This window comes from Pongo abelii, chromosome 3 (assembly GCF_028885655.2).
Source record: "Pongo abelii isolate AG06213 chromosome 3, NHGRI_mPonAbe1-v2.0_pri, whole genome shotgun sequence".
Taxonomy (NCBI): domain Eukaryota; kingdom Metazoa; phylum Chordata; class Mammalia; order Primates; family Hominidae; genus Pongo; species Pongo abelii.
The window spans coordinates 46,935,635-46,957,457 of record NC_071988.2 but is presented as its reverse complement, the minus strand read 5'-3'; the positions used below and the strand labels follow the sequence as shown (position 1 = coordinate 46,957,457).

Here is a 21,823-nt window from a genome sequence, read left to right as displayed (position 1 = left end):
TATTTCCAAAATTTCCTTACAATTGCATGCTGCCATGAAATTGGGTTCCAGGTGATGAAATGCAGGCAGGAATGATACACATTATATCTAGGTCTGGCACATAAAAACTCCCTCCGTGATCCTTCATATTCTACCTCTTTCATATGCAACCAATTCCAGAATAAAAAGAATTCTGAGGTCTTAGAGAATAGAAGAGCCACCTAAATGCCTGCACCTATATACATCAGACTGTTAGGTAAGCACACACACAAACACACACACACACACACACACACACACACACAAAGACGAAGAAGATTATGTTAAACTTCTAAAATTCTGCAGTTTTATTGAACTAATTAACCATTAAACTAATTAACCAGCTGCCTAATACAGACATTGGAATAAGGAGTGAGAGGCTGCTGTAATATAAACTAAAATATGTGGTTGCTTAGCGATTATCAGCAGGCTAGAACTCTAGGGATTCATATTATGCAGTGCCTAAGACAACTCAACAACTAGCAAGGCAAATTCCATTCCAATGGAGGCTGCAGCTGTAGAGAATGGGGTAAAAAACAGATTATCATCAGTGTAATTGGATGTTGTTGGTGATGTTTAGCAAGATACTGGAGGAACGGGCTGAGTTCAGGTAAGACCTGGGTTTGAAAGCAAAATCAAAGTGAATCATTAGAGTCAAAATTTATCACAGCTATCTCAAAATATTTAAGATTTTTAAATAAAAATTTGACTTAAAAATGCAGAAAAACTAAAAGAAGAAAATCAAAATCATCTATAATCTCCCAAATGAAAGAAAACCATTGCTAAAATTTTGTATATTCCTGTGTCTAGGAAATTGCACACTACACATGCACACACATACACACACACACAGATACCCAGCACACCATGGATCACACAGAACAAATAGATTTGAAACATAACTCTTTTCCCAATAGTTATTGTGAACAAGTTTATATTCTATTAAATATTCTTATATAAAATCACTTTTTTGTGGCTTCATTTTATAATATCATTTATTAAGCCAATAAGTTATTACTAGTTATTTGCTATTGTAAACAATGTATAAATGAATATTCTTGGAGCCAAATATATTTTTTCTTATGTATTTCTGGAACTGGAATACTGGAATTTCTTTTTTTTTTTTTTGAGATGGAGTTTCACTCTTGTTGCCCAGGCTGGAGTGCAATGGTGCAATCTCGGCTCACCGCAACCACTGCCCCCTGGGTTCAAGGGATTCTCCTGCCTCAGCCTCCCAAGTAGCTGGGATTACACACATGTGCCACCACGCCCAGCTAATTTTGTATTTTTAGTAGAGATGGGGTTTCTCCATGTTGGTCAGGCTGGTCTCGAACTCCTGACCTCAGGTGATCCACCCACCTCAGCCTCCCAAAGTGCTGGGATTACAGGCGTGAGCCACCGCACCCGGCCTGGAACTGGAATTTCTAAGTCAAAGAGTATGTACGTGTAGAAAACTTTATAAATGCAATCAAAACCCTCTAGAAAAATTGCCAATGGCAATGTATAGGAATGCCTATTTTTAAAATTTACACTATTATTTTATAATTTTGCCTTTTAATTTTTACCATTGAGATCACAAGTATAACCCAAGACTACAGGCCCGTGGATGCAAATTAGGAGTCATTTACTACAATGCTTATATTAGTTGGGATCAGACTGAGGGATATTGACATGAAGCCCGCCATAAAAAAGGCTTAAATAGGGGGGAAGTAGGGTAGTATTTCACATAGATGTCCATGTAGGTAGTCCTGAGCTAATGTGGCATCAGGCATGGGTTCAGCAATGTCAGGTACCTCAATTCCACCCTTTTGCCGCTTTGTGCTTGGCCCATGACCTCCCTGTCCAAAAACAGCATCATTTGAGTTCTAGGAAGCAAGATGGAAGCAGAAACAAAGAAGAAAAAGGCAAATGGTACATTTGGGTTCTCCTTAAATAAAAGGTACTGAGAAGTGCTACATAGTACTTCCATTTCCATCCTATTGGCCAGCACTTGGACACCACCCACCCCAGATGAAAGGGAGGCTGGGATATGGACATTATTTTATTTGAACTTCAGGACAACTTTATTAAATATGTGGTAGTTTTATCCCTATATTCAGTAGAGGGAACTTAGGTATGAGAGTTTATCCAACTTGTCCAAGGTTATGTGGTTAGTAAGTGGTGGAGACATAACTGGAATCCAGGTCTGTCTGACTCTAGACCCTGTACACTTAATCACCACACCATTGCACCTCAAAACGTCTTTCACCAACAAAGAAGCTATAGTCTATGGCTCTGTCTCTTGTTCAGGCCATAAAACTTCATGCTGGCTTGGATGACAGATGCTTTACTATCTCTTTTAGTCTGCATTTCACTTCCACAAGCATCTCTTTCTCTTCCACAAGCATCCAATCCACCATCGACTTCTATGGGTCTTAGTTCCAAAATATATTTTGACTCTTTCCATTTGTATCTAGTTCCTGCTACCACCATCTATCACTAAGCCCCTGGAATTCTACAGTGTGGGGGTGGAAACTAGGCCATATTAACTCTAATCTCTATATTAGTTAGAATAAGTCTGGAGTAGTCTCCAAATTGATTCCCCTTCTTTTGCTCTTGCACTCTAAGATCTGTTTTGCATAGTATAACTATTTTCCAGTTTACTGAAAAATAATTTGCATAGTATAACTATTTTCCAGTTTCCATAGTATAAGCATTTAAAAATGTAAACCACATTATGTCAATTCACTGGTCCAAATCCATGCCCACATCTCTGGTAGCTTCTTTATCAAATCCATGCCCACATCTCTGGCATCTTCAAGGCCTGTCCAGCCACACAGGCCTTGAATCATTATGCTGAGTAAGGCAGGCTTTCTCTTGCCTCAGGGCCTCTGCATTCTGCTCACAACTATTTTTCCCTAGATGTTGCTTTCATGTCTTTTCAGGCTTTATGCCTTAGTATAAATGCCATTTGTTAGCTAGGTGCTTTTTGACCAATCTAAGGTACATTTCTACCATCCCTTTCTATTACATTACTGTTTTATTTTCCTAAAGATACTTCTCAGTATATTTCATCATCTTAATTGTCTATTTGTTCATTATCTAAGCACTCCTTCTCCCCTGAAACCAGAAAGTAAATTATTGTCCCCTGCTTGCATTCCCAGAGTCATTAGAGCATCTAATCAATGGTAGATGTTTAATCAACAATTGTTAAAGAATGAGTGAATGAAAGAATTTCCCAAGGCATGGCGCACAAAACTCTTTCCTCCTTCCACCTCAAAACAAAAAATCTCAAGGAAACTAACTTCAGAAAAAGAGCACCAAATTATTTCACAAATAGCAAGCTTGAATTCCAGTTTAAGCTCAGCAAGCGCACACATTGCGGTTTACCTAAGATCTTTGTACATCTCTCCCAACTGTTAGCACTGACCTACATCACCTATACAGCACTATATAGATGGCTAGTTGGGTTTCAGATGCAGATCACATCTCTAAGGCAGTGACAGTTCACTAGGAGGGTAACTTTCTGGAACCCACTAGACTTTCTGGAACCCACTAGACTTTGGCTAGATAACAGTAGAGCAAAGAAGTCCACACAGAAGGGAATATAATACAATTTTCTATGTGCCAGGCCAGACTTCAAGAACTTTACATATATCAACTTACAACAACCCTGTAAATCCTAGGCTGTCATTATAACCAATTATACAATTTACAGTTGTAAGGAATGAGAAACACAGAGAAGTGAAAATAGTTTGCCCATATTACATAGTCATTTGCAGAGCCAGGGTTTGAACTTATGAAGTTTAGCTCCAGAGTTCATGCATTTAAAGATTGCTATAGTACAAATAAGATTTGGGAGATGGAGACCAGAATATACCTAGTAGAGATGGAACTACAAGAGACAGACATATGTTTTGAAAACCTCTTGGATTACACACATAAGGTAAAAAGAACATTTTACCTTCTTTAGTCATCTGTTACGTGGCCTTAGGTAAACCATATCATCTCAGTTCCTCAGCAGGGGTAGTCAAGCATGCAGACTGAGACCACTATTTCTGGCCTCAGACCAGTGATTTTGTAACTACTATGTGACCTTACAAAATATATTACTTCAAGTTTATTTCCTCATCTGTAATACCCACCGTACAAGGTTGTAGCAGGAATTAGTTAGATAAAAATATATGAAGGGTTTGACATATAGTAGATGCTTGAAAGTATTTTTCTCCCAATTATTATAATACATAAAATTTAAGTTTTTTTCTCAAAATAGACCTTACCCATCATTAGATTTACAGAAAGACTCAGGTGAAGTAGTTTTCCAGACTTCTCATTTTAACTATTACTAGGGGAGCTCCTATTCACAAAGTATCTTAAGACAATTACATTTAAGATAGGGCAATGAGTGTTGTGCATCTATCTGCATTAAGAACTAGAAAGTGGTAAATAAGTGAGGGACAGCTAAAATACCATGAAAATTCATGGGAGAAAGAAATTGACTTCACCTTTTAAGAGTTGAGGCACACAGAGAAAGGATGTAGGAAGTAAACCTAGAATGCTGCTAATGAGTTTTTCTCTGCGTAGCCCATAGATTGAATACTTTCTCTTCGGCGTCACCATTTTGCACCACTTTTATTATTAAATTTATAAATTAGATTGTAATTCCTGTTTCTGGTCTACTAGTTATTATCCGCTTTTGCAGGACATGCTCATTTTACCACCATTGAATTCTTCAGCATCTGATTAAAGTAACAGCTGTAATAAGAAATAACAGAAAGGATAAGTTGGACTTTGAGCTTAGTCCAACATTAATAGCATGGCTCTTGAGTCTGATTGATTGTTTAACTTCAGACTGGGCCTCTTACTTAGGTCAGTGATTTTTAGGGTTGCCAGATAAAATACAGGACACCAGTTAAATCTGAATTTCAGATGGACAAATAATTTTCAGTATAAATATATCCCATATAATATTTAGGGGATACTTAGAACAAAATATTATTGTTTATCTGAAATTTCACATTTAACTGGACGCTTGGTATTTTTATTTGCTAAATCCGACAACCCTAGTGACTTCTCTAATCATGTTTGCTTTCTGCAAATGGGGCTGAAAATAGTACCTTCTCCCTAGGATGATCTATATACAGAACGTTGCTCATGGCAAAACCTTAATTTACCTTGCAAATCAGGATACTTTAGTAGAGACTTACGTTAAAACTCTGGGACAATGACCATGCCCAGGCACCCAAAAAGATGGTTACCTTTATTCGACAGTTTTCTAAAGAGCACAGAGAAAGTTCAATAGAACCCTGAACAAAGGTACAAACTGCGTTGAAAGATACGTAAATGTACCTTTAAAGTAACAGCACAAGGGTATCTCAGCCACATCATTGCAAACTGCAGACTCCCTGGTCACGGGGAAAGCGGTAGTTCGGTCTCTGCGCAAGCGCACAGGGACTTCTTGGTTCCACGCCCCGCCCCTCCCCGCCGGAGAGAGTCACGTGGGCGAGCCGTAGCTTTAGACAAGCGGCCAGCCTTGACACGTGACCCAGGCCCCAGCTTCGCGCAGGGATGGAGCCGGAAGAGGGGACGCCCTTGTGGCGGCTACAGAAGCTGCCGGCCGAGCTGGGCCCGCAGGTGAGGGAGGGTACCGGGGGAAGCGGCGCGGGGCCTGGGCTTCGCGACGGCCCGGCGTGCGGATCAGGCCGGGTACGACCCGGACGCGTTCGCAAGCTCCCTAGGGAAGGGAGGAGGAAGGGGCGTGATTTCGGGTGGTTGGTCCCCGCCTTCCCTGGGGAGCTTAGGACGACAGCTTGGGGCGCCACCCCCGTCCTAGAGGTGCAGCTCCAGGGGCTTTGCGCGCAGAAGCGCCCGCACCGAACTGGGCTTTGAAAGCCTAAGTCGGTGTTTCCTGTCTCTTCTTACACGTTTTCTTAATTCATTCAACACATATCTCCGAAAGGCTCCCTACCTACCGGACAGCAGGTACAGTGCTAGGTGCTGGAATACAATGTGGCAAAGACCGAAGCGGACCCTGCCCCCCTCCCTTGAGGATGGTTGGAAGGAAGCGAAATAACTGGGCGAGTTACTTTAGTTAGGGTCGTCCCAAGAGGTGATGTACCCATTGACTTCCAGTCTATGAAAGAACCTGGCTTGTAAGAATCTGGAAAAAGCAACCACATTCATTTGTTCAGCCAGGTTTTCATTGAAGTCTACCATACATTGAGCGCCCCAATGGGATGAGGTAAATGGTGAGTGAGACACAGCCTGTGCCCTGGTGGAGCATCTTTTTTGTAAGTCTAAATTTTGGTCTTCCTATTTCCTCTATTCCATTTACACTGGAGAAAGTGTGGAGGAGACAGAAAGGAATGAACTTACCTCCTGCCAGGGTCAAGAAAAAAAAAACACCTAATTCTTTCCTTTGTTTTTGCAAGTGAGGAACCTGAAATGTCAGCAGAAATTTTGGCTAACTTGCCCAGGATTGCCCATCCAGTTAGTGGCAGAGCTGGAACTTATGCTCAGATCTATTGATTGAGTGTTTTATTGGCTTTTGGCTCTCCTTGTCTTCACTCTACCCATTTAGATAAGGCCCATAACCTTTACTACCGTATATGTTGATGACTCCTAAATCTCTAGGTCCAGCCAAAAATTTCTTCTTCTGTGGTTCAAGAATGCCAGTTAAAAAACAAAACAAAACCCCAAAAAACCCAAACCAAAATCTCTTCCGTGAGTGTCAGGCCTCTGCCACAGGTACCTCAAATTCAGTATGCCCTTGCCTCAGCTCTTCTTTCCCCCTGGACCTACTCCTCCCGTAGCCTCATTTTCGGTTTGTGGCATCACCACTTTCTCCCGGCCACTCTCAACCTGACGTTCTAGGTTTCATCCATGGCCTCCCCTTTTCACATCTCTTCTGTCTCTTCGCTGCCTCCATTTTGAGTGTCCTCAACAATTTAAGCCCCTTAATCTTTAACTCCTTAACTGAAAATTGAGGCACCTGTGCTCACCCTGTCTCTCCTCTTACATCTTCCAACCTGTTAGCAAATATATGGAAAAATAATGCAAACGTGTGAATAGGTTGCTTCCCGGTTGAGCACAGATTGAAGTCTAGGCTCTTTCGCTTTGTACACAAGGCCCTTTTTGATTTGGCTCCACCTACCTCTCCAGCCTTGTCTCCAGTCACCCCCTGGGCACCCCCCAAAATAACTTGCTTGTGTCTGGAAATGCCCTTCTTCTCTCCTGTTTGCTTGGCCAACTTACTCATTCTTTTAAGATGGACTTTTCCTTGCTTCTTCTCCGTGGTCCTTCTTACCTTGTATATATTTTTATTATGTCCCCATCATTCTAAATTACATGTATGTGTATGTTTGCCTTTTTCGAATGGACTAAAGCTCTGTTATGGTAGGGGCTTATTTATTCTCAGTTTCCTCATTTGTAAAATAGAAATAATAACAATGGTTACTTCAGAGTTGTAGTGAGGATCAGTCCAGAGTGTGGTACCTAGTTAGGGCTCCATAACGGTAGCTATTATAGTTTCTTTGCCATTAAATAAAGTCATTTCCATGACTTTTGTCATGGAAATGACCTTATTTAATAACTGGGATGAAGTGTTCATTACATATTTGTGAATGAATAACAAACATATTCCAAAAAAGATAATGCTTTTATTTTTCAGTGTGAGTTCTGGGTTTTTCTTTAGCATGGGGACAGTATAGGATAAGGTGTAGAGAATTTTGAATGGATTAAAAATTGAGTATGTTGATTTATGGTAAATAAAAATTCAGTTTGTATAGTATATTAGCCACCATTTGGAAGCAGTTGCTTGTGTTCTGACATGTGTGGTGTTAGAGGGAAGGAGTTATTAGTTAAAATGGGGTGGAATATGATTATTTCCAAGTTATTTGGTTCAAATACTCCTCTTGTAAGATACAAATAACTTCGAGAAAGATAACCTTATTAAATGTTAAGTGCTTAGAATAGTACTGGCATTGTGTTATCTCAGTTAATAGATGTTGAAGGCATGAATTGGAGGAGGAGGAGTAGTGATAATAATAATAATAATTGGAATGGTAACGAGGGCTAGCAATGTCTACATGTCTTTGTACATGCCAGGAAGATGCCAAGTGATTTGCATGTATTCTTATTCAATCCTTACAGCAAGATTAAGAGAATAGATGATATCCTCATTTAACACTTGAGGAAACAGACTCAGAACATTTAAATAAAACTTGAAAATACTGAAACTGGGATTTGAACTGGATAGTTTTATTCGAAAATCCGTAGTCTTAATCACTGTGCTCAGTTATACATGTGTTAGGCTTTCCATTGCTGATATTAAGATACTAATGGGATAGAAAGGAAGGTAAAAAAAGGAAAAAAGTACTGAAGACTTTCTGGGAATACAGCAAAAGTAACTGCTGAGCTGGGTGTGGTGGTGCTCGCCTGCAGTCCTAGCTACTTGGGAGGCTGAGATGGGAAAATTGCTTGAGTTCAGGAGTTCAAGGCCAGCCTGGGCAACATAGTGAGACCCTCAAAAGAAAAAAAAGTATGTTGTGAAAATGGAGGCAAAGCAAAATGAAGCTTATAGGCCTACAGTAAGAGACTTTGTTATAAGTCCTATCCTTTTGTTTGGTCATTGCTGTAAATATGATATCTTTTATATGTATCTTCCTTTTAGTTTTTTTATTATGTAATTTTTATAACAAAACTATTTTAGCTTCTGAAGGTCGACATAATAATAGAAAGTCTAGGATTTTTATGAGCTCTAATTTTTAATTAGAATAATCTTAAAAGTGGTTTACACATTTTAACTTAAGCTGGTCTTGCAGATAACATGAACATCTCCCAACATTTGTTTGTTAAGAGGAAGATAGATTTATCATTTTACTTATAAGTACATTTATTTCTGTTTTTCTTGCTAGCTTCTTCACAAAATAATTGATGGCATTTGTGGTCGAGCTTATCCTGTGTACCAGGATTATCACACTGTTTGGGAATCAGAAGAATGGATGCACGTTTTAGAAGATATTGCCAAATTTTTCAAAGCCGTAGTTGGTAAAAACCTACCTGATGAAGAGGTAACTTCTCTGCACATTTCTATAACTTACAATAAATAATGCTCAGGTTTCTTTCTGAGTTTTTTAGAGCAGTGTATAATACAAGGGCCATCATCAGTAACAACAAATACCTTATAATTGTGAATGGAAAAATCTGTGGAAGTCCTAGGTTTTTGTAGTTTTGTTTTTGGTTGTTTTTACTCTTGTGAAACATTTAAAGCATACAGAAGAAAACAAGAAGTTATATAACTGACACCTACATTCACATGACCAGTTAAACAGGTGTTAACATTTTGCAATGTGTGTGTTTGTTTCAGGAATAAAACATTACAAAGATAACCTAAATTCCCTTATCCCGCACCCGGATATCCCATTCTCACCTAGAGATCACCACTCTTGAAGGTGGTGTTCATATTTTGTATTATATATTGTAGGTATGTTTGAATCTTTTAGTATATTGAATTTTTGGGGGTGTGTAAGTATATAACTTGTAATAAAATGTAACATTTGTCTGTACTTGTAAATTGTTTTAAATGCAGCATTGTGTTTTACATTGGTAAATGTGGATCTAGTTAGTGTATTTTAACTCCTTGTAGTATTTGATGATAGGAATTAAATAAGATTTATTTCTCTCCCTACTGACTAATGAATAGTCATTGCTTCTTTCATTATTACAAGTTGTGCTGCTATAAATATTCTTTACATGTCTCCTTGTTCATACTCACACCAGCTTTTCTGGGGTAGATATCTTGAGGTGAAATTGCATGGTCATAGGATATTCTTCTTCCACTGAATTGCTTTTGCATCTTTGTCAAAAATCATTTGAGTTTGTGTAGGTTGCTCACTTTTCTAAAAATCAAGTTATGTATGCTTGTCATTGATTTGGATGATATTCTGGATATGAGCTCATTGTTAGAAATATGTATTTTAAATATCTTCTATTATGTGCTTGCCTTTTTACTCTTAATGGTGTGTTTTGGTGAAGCAAGTTATGAAATTTAACAAATCTAGTTTGTCAATATTTCTTTTGCTGGCTAATACTATTAATGTTTTGTTTCAGAAATATTTGTGCTGAAGACATGAAGATTCTTGGATGTGTTCTTGTAGAAGCTTGATTGTTTTAGCTCTCACATTATGTCGCTGATGCGTTTGGAATTAATATTTGTGTGTGGAGTGGAGGTCAAGTTAAAAATTTTCTACATGAATATCTAGTTAACCATTTACTGAAATGACATCCTCGCCCCACAATATTGCTGTGCTGCCTTTATTGTAAATCAAGTCGCCATGTATTTGTGCCTCTGTATCTCGACTCGTTAATGTATTCCATTAGTCTACTTGTGTATATTTGCCAATGCTACACTGCTTTAATTACTGTAGAATTAAAGCTAAATTAAATTATGTCTTGATATCTGGTAATGGAAGACCTTCATTCTCATGCTTCTTCAGGAGTGCCTTGGCAATTATATCTATTATATTTTCAGATAACCCTCTAGAATCAACTTTTCAGTTTTAACCTACAAACCTGCTGGAATTTTGATAGAGATTGCACTGAATCGGTAGATCATTTATGGGGAGAATTGACATCTTAACAACATTTAGCTTTCCAAAGTTATGAACATGGGATAGCCCTCTATTTATTTAGATTAGCTTTAGTCTCTCTCTCTCGTATTTTGTAGTTTTCAGTGTCGAGCTCTTGCAAATATTTTTTATTTCTGAGTAAATTATGTTTTTGATCTTTAATTTTTCAGTAGTTTTTTGCTAGTATGTACAGTTGATTTTTATATACCTTGTGTCCCACAGCCTTTCTAAATTTGTTTATTGTGTCTAATTGTATATAGATTTTTTGGGGGGAGATTGTATATAATAATTTTCTTTTTCAACTTTAACATCTTTCATTTATTTTCTTACCTTAGTGCATTGGCTAACACCAGCAGTCAGTGTTTCTTTTAAAAAAGCAGTCATGGTAGATGTATGTCTATTCCTAACCTTAGGGAGAAAGTGTTTACTATTTCACCATTTAGTATGTTAGCTCTGTGATTTTATAGATATCCATTATCAGACTAAAGAAGCATCCTGCAATTCTAACTTTGCTGAGAATTTTTACCATGAATGGACATTGAATTTTATCAAATACTTTTCCCTGAATTAATTATTGTTTCTTCTTTATTTTGTTAATGTGATTTTTGAATGTTAAACTAAGGCTGCACTGCCAGAATAAACCCCACTTGATCATGATGTATTATCTTTTTTTATATATCTCTTGATTTGGATTGCCAATATTTTGTTTAGGATTTTTACATCTATATTTGAGTGATACTGGCCTAGGTGTTTTTTTTTTTTCCCTCCCTATAATACTCTTGTCAAGGTGTCAAGTTTTATTCTGGCCTCATGGAATGAATTGGGAAGGATTTTTTTTCCTCTTCCTGTTCTCAGGAAGAATAAGTGAGATTGACTTTATTTATTTATTTATTGTTGTGCTACTTAATTTTCACACATTCGGAAATTTTTTGGTTACCTTTTCTCATTAGTCATAACTTCATTATACAGTAATAAAAATATAAACAGTATTATTTAAGTTCTTTGAGATCTGTTGTGGTTTGCCAAATGGCTCAGAATATGGTACATTATGATGAATGTTCCATATACATTTGAAAATAATGTGTACAGTTGTCGGGTGTAGTGTTCTATATATTGCTAAGGTTAGGTAGAATGCATTTTTTCAATTCTTCTATATCCTCACTGATTTTTTTTTTGTTTCTTTGTGTCAGCTATTGAGAGTTGTATTAATACCTCTAATTGTGAATGTGGATTTATTCATTTCTTTTAGTATTTCTAAGTTTTGCTGCTTTATATATTTTGAAGCTGTGGTGTTAGGTGCACAGGGATTTATGATTGTTGTGTCTTTCTGTTGAATTGCCCTTTTACTATCCTTCTCTATTTCTTGTAATACTTCTTGTCTTAAGGGCTGCATTGTCTGATATATTAATACAAGTTGAGTATCCCTTATCTGAAATGCCTGGGACCAGAAGTGTTTTGAATTTTGGATTTTTTTGACTTTGCAATATTTGCATTATACTCACCAGTGCAGCATCCCTACTCAAAAAATCTGAAATCTCAACTATTCAAATGAGCACTTCCTTTAAGCATCCTGTCAGTGCACAGAACTTTTCCTGTTTTGGGATTTGAGATACTCCGTGGCTGTATCAGCTTTGGTGTTTTCCAAGTGTATTCATTTCCATGCTGCTACTTCCATCAGTCCTTTTTCTTTACTCTCTGTTTTGCAGAAATTTGTTAAAACCTATTTTCTGGTTATTCATTCTCATCTTACTCTTTTTTATAGTTACAGAAGTATTTCTCTTTTTCTTTCAGTGTTGCTTTAAAACTGTGCGAAAGGAGAGTGGAATTGTGTTTTTACATTTTAAACAGAAAGCCTCTTTTGCCTGTTTTTATTTTTATAGATATTTCAGCAGTTGAATCAGTTGAATTCACTTCATCAAGAAACTATCATGAAATGCGTGAAAAGTAGGAAAGATGAAATCAAACAGGCTCTGTCAAGAGAAATAGTTGCTATTTCCTCTGCACAGCTACAGGATTTTGATTGGCAGGTAAAGGTAAGAGTCTATGAGTATGAGTATTTTTTATTTCACTTTTTTGGATGTAGAGAAATATCTTTATAATATATATCTAAAATTTGTTATTTTGGGAATGTATTATCCCAAAGAAATATCAAAGATAGTTTAAATTACATTTTGAATTAACTTGGGCATAAGTACATTACAAACATCTAAGCCATGTGTAATACCATTACATTGATAATAAATTTAATTAGATCTGTAAATTATTAAATGACATAAGTGATGGGGCAGCATATAGTCAACATATACATACAGACATATATATTTTATATATATATAACATTTATTTATTTTTTGAGACAGAGTCGTGCTCTGTCATCTAGACTGGAGTGCAGTGGTGCGATCTCGGCTCACTGCAACTTCTGCCTCCCTGGTTCAAGCAATTCTTCTGCCTCAGCCTCCTGAGTAGCTGGGACTACAGGCATGTGCCCCCATGCCTGGCTAATTTTTGTATCTTTGGTGGAGATTTGGGGTTTTGCCATTTTGGCTAGGCTGGTCTCAAATCCTGGCCTCAAGTGATCTGCCTGCCTCCACCCCCCAAAGTGCTGGGATTACAGACGTGAGCCATCCTACCTGGTCAATATGTATTTTTGACCACAACTTTCTAGACTTTATAGCTTTCTTAAGACTGGTAAATGTGATTCTACCTTTAGGAGGAAAACCTATAAGATATTATTAAACATCAGTTTTTAATACATTTTGAGAGTCACTATAGGTAGAGTTCATAAAGAACAATTTCAGACCAACTTTTTGTTCTTATATGATACCTAGACCAGTAGATGAAGAGGAAACAAATACATTGTGTTTCTTGATTTTAGCATGACCCTGGATAAAGTGCCTTACATTGTGTATGTGGATTAAGTAGAGAAAAATGTGGGAAGATAACAGGTGGGTTCATAATCAGATAAATAACTAAGCAAAGACCGATGAATTTATATTAGTTAAGAAGTCTCTGTGGCTGTGGTCTTGGCCCAGTCATTTTCAACATTTTTATGAATATTATGCTTATCAGATCTGAAGGTGATGCAAAACTAGAGCTATAACAAGTGTATAATGTGACAGAAAGTTCAAAATTATGTCACAGCCAATTCAATCAGTGACCAAATGAAGCAAAATAAATTAATCAGGCAACCTAAACAGAGGATTTTTAATTTAAATATTTAAATTTTATAAATTTAATTTCAATTTAAGAGTTTATATTTTTATAAATATAAAAGATAAAGGAGACCAGGCACGGTGGCTCACGCCTGTAATCCCAGCACTTTGGGAGGCCAAGGCGGGTGGATCACCTGAGGCCAGGAGTTCGAGACCGGCCTGGCCAACATGGCAAAACTGCAACTCTACTGAAAAAGTATGAATATTAGCTGGGTGTTGTGGTGTGTGCCTGTAGTCCCAGCTACTTGGGAGGCTGAGGCACGAGAATTTCTTGAACCCAGGAGGTGGAGCTTGCAGTGAACCAACATCATCGTGCCACTTCACTCCAGCCTGGGCACCAGAGTGTGACTCTGTCTCAGAAAAAAATAAATAAATAAAGGATAAGAGGGAGATGGTAATAGTAGCATGTATGAGAAATGTTTAGTTATTTTGGTTTATCAAAGTATAGCTTCATTCATGTTGATTCAGGCCCATATTTTGTTGGTAGAAATGCAGTTCTTTTTTTTTTTTTTGAGATGGAGTTTTGCTCTTGTTGCCCAAGCTGGAGTGCAATGGCATGATCTCGGCTCACCGCAACCCCACCTCCCAGGTTCAAGTGGTTCTCCTGCCTCAGCCTCCTGAGTAGCTGGGATTACAGGCATGTGCCACCACGCCTGGCTAATTTTGTATTTTTAGTAGAGATGGGGTTTTGCCATGTCGGTCATGCTGGTCATGAACTCCTGACCTCAGGTGATCTGCCCACCTCAGCCTCCCAAAGTGCTGGGATTACAGGTGTGAGCCACTGTGCCTGGCAGAATTGCAGTTCTTCAAGCAAGAGATGGTGCTAGTACATTCTGTTTCCAGTAATAACATCTTTTTAGTGTATTATCTGTTTAGTTTTGGCTACCAAACTTAAGAGATATTTAAGCAAATTGGACTCCAACTAGAAAAGAATGACTAGGAACTTAAAATCATGCTGTGTGAAATTGCTTTGAAACACTGAGACCATGTACCTGGAAAAGATTAAACCTAGTAGAAACATGACACTTACCTTTAGAAGGCTAAAATTCATAGATGGGGAAATATATAAATGCTTTGGGGCTCCAGAGACTAGGTGAAGGACTAAGGTATATTATTTGCAATAAGATAGGTTTCAATTCAACCTAGGAAAGAACTTTTTAACAAGTATGAATATCTGGAAATGATTGTAACCTCTTCTTGAGGTAGCACATGCATCATCATTGGTGGTATTCAAGCATAGGGTGAAAAACTATTTATTGGAAATATTGAGGAGGAGAATTATGCATAAGATAGTTAAACTGAAGCTGATACTTCCAGATCTGAGATATTATGGGTCCTGTTTTTGGGTGAGAGAATGGAGGAGCTATGTCAAGATTTGATTCTATAGTGTATGTACCACAAGGGAGATCCTTTGAGGTCGTTAAGGAAGATGTCCCTTATCATTGCATAAGTAATTTTTTTGCAAGTGGCAGAATTCTAAACAAAGATTCAGTTTTTGTGGATTTTTCTGGCTCAGATTCCAGGAAAATTGAGTTTCCCTATGCTGTCTGCCAAGGAAGCTACAGTGCTCGTTTCAAGAAGTATTAGTATTATAAATATTTGGTTCTTCCAATTCCCCTAGGATATATTCCAGAGAAAGAAATTAAGAAGTGAGGTAAATGTACGGCGTGTTTCTGTTGAGTGGCTCCAATTGGAGATGGTATCTTGATAACATATTTATCAATATTGTGATAGATAGATAGCTGACCATGAATTAAGCATCTTAATTTCTGAGAGTTTACTGATATTTTTGGTCTCACTTATCTTTGTATATGAACTTTCATCTTCTTGGTGCCTTTAATCTTCTTTAAGAATTCTCTGTGTTTCTTGTACGTTAGACCCATTCAGTACTTCCCAGGCATGACTCTGATCTAGATACCTGCTTCTGCCACAAGATTGCTGACTGGTTGTCTTACTTTCCTACCCATTTCCTCTTCTTTATTCACTCTCCTTTCTCTTTCTATTCTTCAAATATGCTTTAGCATGAACTTAATTTATTTCTTTCACCTTTCTCTATACTCAACAGCAAACAGTAGTTTTAAAAAATGTACTGCTAACTAACCTCTGATGTATATTCAATATAGTTCCTTTTACTATTTATTAATTGCTATTTTTCTGATTTTAAACAGCTTGCACTTTCCAGTGACAAGATTGCTGCATTACGAATGCCACTTTTAAGCCTGCATCTAGATGTAAAAGAAAATGGTGAAGTAAAACCATATTCTATTGAAATGAGTAGAGAGGAGCTGCAGAATCTAATACATTCCTTGGAAGCAGCGAATAAGGTATTTGCTATAATTTTGTCATATGATTTGAATGTTTAAGGTTTTTGGGTTTTTGTTTTTTTTTTTTTGCATCAGAGTCTCACTCTGTCACCCAGGCTGGAGGGGCAATGGCACGAACTCAGCTCACTGCAACCTCCGCCTCCCGAGTTCAAGTGATTCTCGTGCCTGAGCCTCCAGACTAGCTGGGATTACAGATGCCTGCTACCAGGCCTGGCTAATTTTTGTATTTTTAGTAGAGATGGGGTTTTACCATGTTGGCCAGGCTGATCTCAAACTCTTGACCTCAAGTGATCTATCCGCCTTGGCCTCCCAAAGTGCTGGGATTACAGGCATGGGCCACTGCACCTGGCCAAATGTTTTAAGTTTTGATTGATACTCCTAGACTCATAGTTCACTTGCAGTGTTTTTTTTCTCCAGATGTTTTATGTTAATTAAGCACAGAAAATACTTTGTTAATATGTTCTGAGCTCTAGTTTTAGATATTAATTATAACTTGTAATGTTCAATTACTTAGTTTTGAACATAATGTACTAAGTAATTTTTGAAAGAATAATAGTGCTGTTCTAACAGCTGAATTTCTTTTGCTTCAATGCTCGTTAATGATAAAAATAGCATTTTTACCTTAGAATAATAAAATTGATTCTGAAGAGTTTTTATGATTAAAAAAAATTATGATCCTGAAGAAAAGTGGCTTTATTAACTGGACTAATAATAGAAAATTGCTTTTATGATCCTGTAACTATGGAAGACAGAATATGGCTTGTAGTTATTATGACAAAATCAGGTTGAGGCAAGACAGAACTAATGAATGTCCAAAAACTTCACATTTACATTGGAATGGCTAAATAACAGTAACTGCTCCTAATGTTTAATAAATGTGAAAAATAATATTTAAACAGTGGAAACTGTTGTGAGGAGCAATAAAAATAATTGTCTTTGTATATGTGTGTTTCTTCGTTATTGCTCAGCGTTTTCTCTAGTGATCTCATCTCAGTGATTAAGTCTCAGTGATTCTTACAACCTCTGTTGCCCTACTATTTAATCTTCTTGATCCTGCTTTTTAAAAACTCTGATAAACTTCAGCTTCTCTCCACACTCTGCATTTGCTCAAACATTGTAGTGCTTTGATTACCGGTCCACATGCCTATTAACCAAACGAGCAGCTCAGGGTTGGCTGGATGGCTGAGTGGGGCTACATGTGTGAAGGGCGCATGTGATAGAGCCCGATATAAATGGTAACAGGTTCTGAACCATAGATTCCAGCAGGCATATGTCATCAGTTACTGTGCATTGTACTTGCTTGTTATGAGTTCTCCATGCCCTTTTTCAGAGACTTCAAAGCATTTAATATGGAATATATCAGCATCAGTCTCGTATAACCTGGTATTGTCTCTTCAATTTGTGTTTTAAGGTGGTCCTGCAGTTGAAATAACTGGAAATGATGAATACCAGTCCTATCGGATTTTATTGCTCCAACTTACATGGCAGAGTGAATACTGTGTGTTCAGAAACACTGTGATGTCTTGACTGTTGCACCAGGCTGAGAAAGCAGCAATGTTGATATTATAAAGATAAAAATTTATCAACATTCCTTAACAGGAAATTACATGGTTGAGAGGAAATGCATAAAATGAAAGATGAAAAATCTATAGTAGCAGTTTATATTTTCATGATTGTTTTGCCTCATTTATTAAATATTTGAAAAATCTTTGGAGATACACAGTTTTATTGAAAGCTAAAAATAGGTTCTGAAGTAATGTAAAAATATAAAGCACAAATATACTTGAATATTGCTTAAAGAATTATGTGAATAGCAACATATATTATGGATATATACTTTGTGATATTTTTTAAAAATAACTTTTTCAAAGAATGTATAAGCTGCATATGTAACTCAGGAGATTCCATGTCTTTCTCATATTTCAGAGGAAAGATTATAAAATACAAAATTTCTTAGAGAACACCTCTTTGTCAGAGATAAACAGGAACAAATACTCTAAACTTATGTGAACAATTTTGAGTTTATGAATTCTAGAAACTAAAATCAAGAATACAGAAAAATGAAAATAACATTTTACTTCTGCACTTCTATGTTTGGGAAACATTGCTCTGATAAAAAATAGTTGTCATTGTGCAGTGTGTATATTCAAATATGAGATAAGACTATGTACAGGTCCACTTTTGTTAATAAACTCAATATTGAATACTTTTGGATGTTAAATTCATTGGAAAAACAAACCATTTGTAACCTCAGTTAACTTTAACAACAAGCATTCTGAGCAAATGAAAAGTGTCTTGTTTTATTTTTATATATTGCTTTATTTTAAATGACTCCAAATAACTCAGTAGCTATACGTAATTATACATAACTCAATAATACATAATTAATAGGTGCTTGCTATTTGCAAGCCATATGGCTTATTAGAGCATCAGACTATTCTTTGAGGCATCCAGAGCAATTATTACTATTCTCATCATACAGATGAGGATAGGCTTAGAGAGTTTTCTGAGTGTGATCTAAACAGTGCTACTCAAAATGTGTCTGCAGAGAAGTGCTTGTCTGTGAACTGTTTGTTACAGGTCAGTGATTCAATAAGGAGCTTGGGCCAGAAAGTGTATCAGTATACTGCTTTCTTCATCGAGAAATTTTGGTTTTAAAAAAATTATCAGCTGAAGGAAATAGTGTGCTTAGTGTGGTAGTTAATTTACCTTCTTGTGCAAGTTATTTGTTATGATGGGCCGGTGATGGTTTGTAGAACAGCACTTAGAGTAGCACTCATTGTGAAGTCTCTTTTAAATTTCAGCTTTCCGTGCAGTATCTCCTTTACAAGGAAAACATCTTGCTATAGTTAGTCTGTCTCTCACCACTTGGTAACACTCCATTAGCACATTCAGCAGCTTTATCGAAATTGAATCAGTATACTAAATACTGTGCATATTAAAGTGTGCAGTGTGATATTTTGACATATGCATATTTACATCCATGAAAGCATCACCACAAATTAGGATAATGAACATCTGATCACTCCTGAAGGTTTCCTCCTGGTCCTCTATAGTCCCTGTCCCTTCCATTTCCCACAAGTAACCACTGGTCTGCTTCCTGTCACTATAGATTGTTGCATTTTTGGAAGTTTAGTATAAAGGAATCATATAGTGTGTACTATTTTTTTTTAATCTGGCTTCTTTCAGCATTATTTTGAGTTTCATCCATGTTGCATGTGTCAGTAGTTCATTTCTTTTTATTGTTCAGAAGTATTATGTTGTAGAGTTCTGCCACAATTTATTCACCTATTGATGGATATTTTGGTTGGTTCAAGTTTTAGGCATTAGAATACACAGAATGCTGTGAACTTTCTTGCATACATCTTTGAACGAACATATGCTTTTTTTTTGAGCAAGTACTTTAGAATGAAATGGCTGGATGATATGGTAGGTTTATTTTTTCAAGATACTACCGAAATTAAAAAAAATTTTTATTTGAATAATTTTTGAGGGTACGGGTGGTTTCTGGTTACACGGAGAAGTTATTTAGTGGTGATTTCTGAGATTTTAGTGCACCCATCGCCCGAGCAGTATACTGTACCCTAAATGTAATCTTATCCTTCATGCCCCTCCCAGCCTTCCTCCCCAAGTCCACAAAGTCCATTATATTACTCTTATGCCTTTGTATCCTCATAGCTTAGGTTTTCCATTCACGAATTACTTCGCTTAGAATAATGACTGTCAAGCTTTTTTCAAAGTGACTTTAACATTTTGCATTTCCATTGCAGTCTATGAGAGTTCCAGCTCCATCTTGCCAACACTTGGCATTGCCAGTCTTTTTAATTTCAGTTATTTTAATATGTATGTGTCTCACTGTGGTTTTAGCAATATTTAACAAATTTCCCTAATGACCAATGATGTTGAGCATCTTTTCATGTGCATATTTGCCATGTATACATCTTCAGTGAAGTGTCTGCTCAGATCTGTTGCCCATTTTTCAATTGGATTTTTTGTTTTCCTAGTATTGAGTTTTGAGAGCTCTTTTGACTTATTCTGAATACAAATCCTTTATTAGATAGATACTTTGCAGATACTTTCTTCTAATCTGTGGCTTATCTTTTTTCCCTCATGTAAATTGACCCTATGTTGTTTTAGAACAGTTTTAGATAAACCAAACTTTAAAAGATGGTACAGAGTTTCTATATTATTAACATTTTACATTAGTACAATGCATTTGTTATAATTAGTGAACTAATATTGACACATTGTTAAGTAAATTCTAAAGTGTATTCAAACAGAAAATTTCTAAGTTTTTCCCTAGTGTCCTTTTCCTGCCCCAGGATTCCATCCTAGATACCGTATTACATTTAGTTGGCATGTTTTTGATAACCTTGACAGTGTTGAAGAGTGTGGGTGAAATACTTTGTGGGATGTCTCTCTCTATTGGAATTTGTCTGATGTTTTCTTCGTGATTAGACTTGGGTTATGGGTGTTGGGAAGGAAGTTCACAGAGATAAAATGCCATTTTCATCACATCGAATCAAGGGTACATACTACTAACATGATTTATGGCTTGATATTAATCTTGATACCTGGCTGAGGTACAGGTTTCTTCACTGTGAACTGACTCTTCATTTTCTCCTTTTCTTACTGTACTTAAGGAAATCACTATAGTTCAGCCCATACTTAAGGAGTGGGCAGGTGTGCTCTCCTTTTTGAGGCTGGAATATCTACATAAATCGTGTGGAATTTTGTACACATTTGTTTCTTTTCCACTATTGAGATTTCTGCTTATTATCAGTATGGACTCATTTTATACTTTGGGTTATAATTCAGTACTGCTTTGTTACTCAAACTGTTCTAATGGCTTGGCCATTAGGAGCTCTTTCACTTGGCTCCTGTGTCCCTTTGACATATCCCCATCAATGAGATTGGACTTTTTATTTTTTTCAGGGCAGGGGGGTGCATCTTCTTTTTCTTTTTCATCTTGGAAAGTATTTTCGTACTCTCTGGCAGTGCAAAATGCTCCAGGCTCATCTTGTGTATTTCCTGTCCAATCCTAGAATCAGTTATTTCTCCAAGGAACTCTGGTTCCTTTCATTGAAGAATGGTGTTAGAAACCAAGCTAGGTATGCTCATTGCTACTGAGGTGTTATTTCTTTTAGGCCCTTTTGGTACTGACAGAACTAAGAAATATGTGTGTGTATACTAACCTGGGTATATACTCATATCTATAATTATTTATATTATCATGCATATCTATATTAAGCTAAACAAGCTCATGTTGATGTCTCCAACTCTAATCCATTACATGGATTATTCTAGCCTCCTATCCTTCCCTATCTACAAATTTCAGTTCCAACAATGAGAAAGGAGTTAATCCATTTTGAGCAGGTTTCTGTGTGTGATGTTAGATAAGGGTTAGGTTCATTATTTTATATGTGGACATTCAGTTTTCACAACCCTGCCTGTTGAAACTATCCTTTCCCCAGTGTGTATTCTTGGCACCCTTGTTGAAGATCAGTTGACTGTATTCATGTGGATGTACTTCTGGGTACTCTATAGTATTTCATTAGTCTGCATGCCTGTTTTTATGTTACTGCTTTGCTGTTTTTGATTTTTGTAGCTTTTTTCATACATTTGTAGGCCCCTGTCAGAAAGTACGAGACCTCCAGCTTTG

General features: G+C 36.9%; 2 protein-coding genes across 10 annotated transcripts in view; one reads left to right on the top strand and one right to left on the bottom strand.

The window, feature by feature from the left end:
• ATP10D (ATPase phospholipid transporting 10D (putative)) overlaps positions 1–5,503 on the bottom strand; it is a 158,940-nt gene extending 153,437 nt beyond the window's left edge. For 6 of the 8 annotated variants that reach the window (XM_024245725.3, XM_063723387.1, XM_063723388.1 and 3 more), the window contains exon 1: positions 5,347–5,503. The gene's annotated coding sequence lies outside the window, so the exon portion shown is untranslated. The remainder of the gene's footprint in view (positions 1–5,346) is intronic. The other 2 variants (XM_063723391.1, XM_063723398.1) reach the window with 1 other exon arrangement.
• A 6-nt stretch (positions 5,504–5,509) lies between these two features.
• COMMD8 (COMM domain containing 8) lies at positions 5,510–18,445 on the top strand. 2 transcript variants are annotated; one of them, XM_009239925.4, is made up of 5 exons: positions 5,510–5,631; positions 8,913–9,068; positions 12,506–12,652; positions 16,006–16,161; positions 17,573–18,445. In XM_009239925.4, exons 1-5 carry the CDS (start codon positions 5,566–5,568, stop codon positions 17,591–17,593), a joined length of 546 nt encoding a protein of 181 aa, XP_009238200.3. In that variant the 5' UTR covers positions 5,510–5,565; the 3' UTR covers positions 17,594–18,445. The 2 variants fall into 2 exon arrangements, with proteins under 2 accessions (XP_009238200.3, XP_002814766.3); XM_002814720.6 differs by having other exon boundaries at positions 12,506–12,658.
• The last annotated feature ends 3,378 nt before the right edge of the window (positions 18,446–21,823 follow it).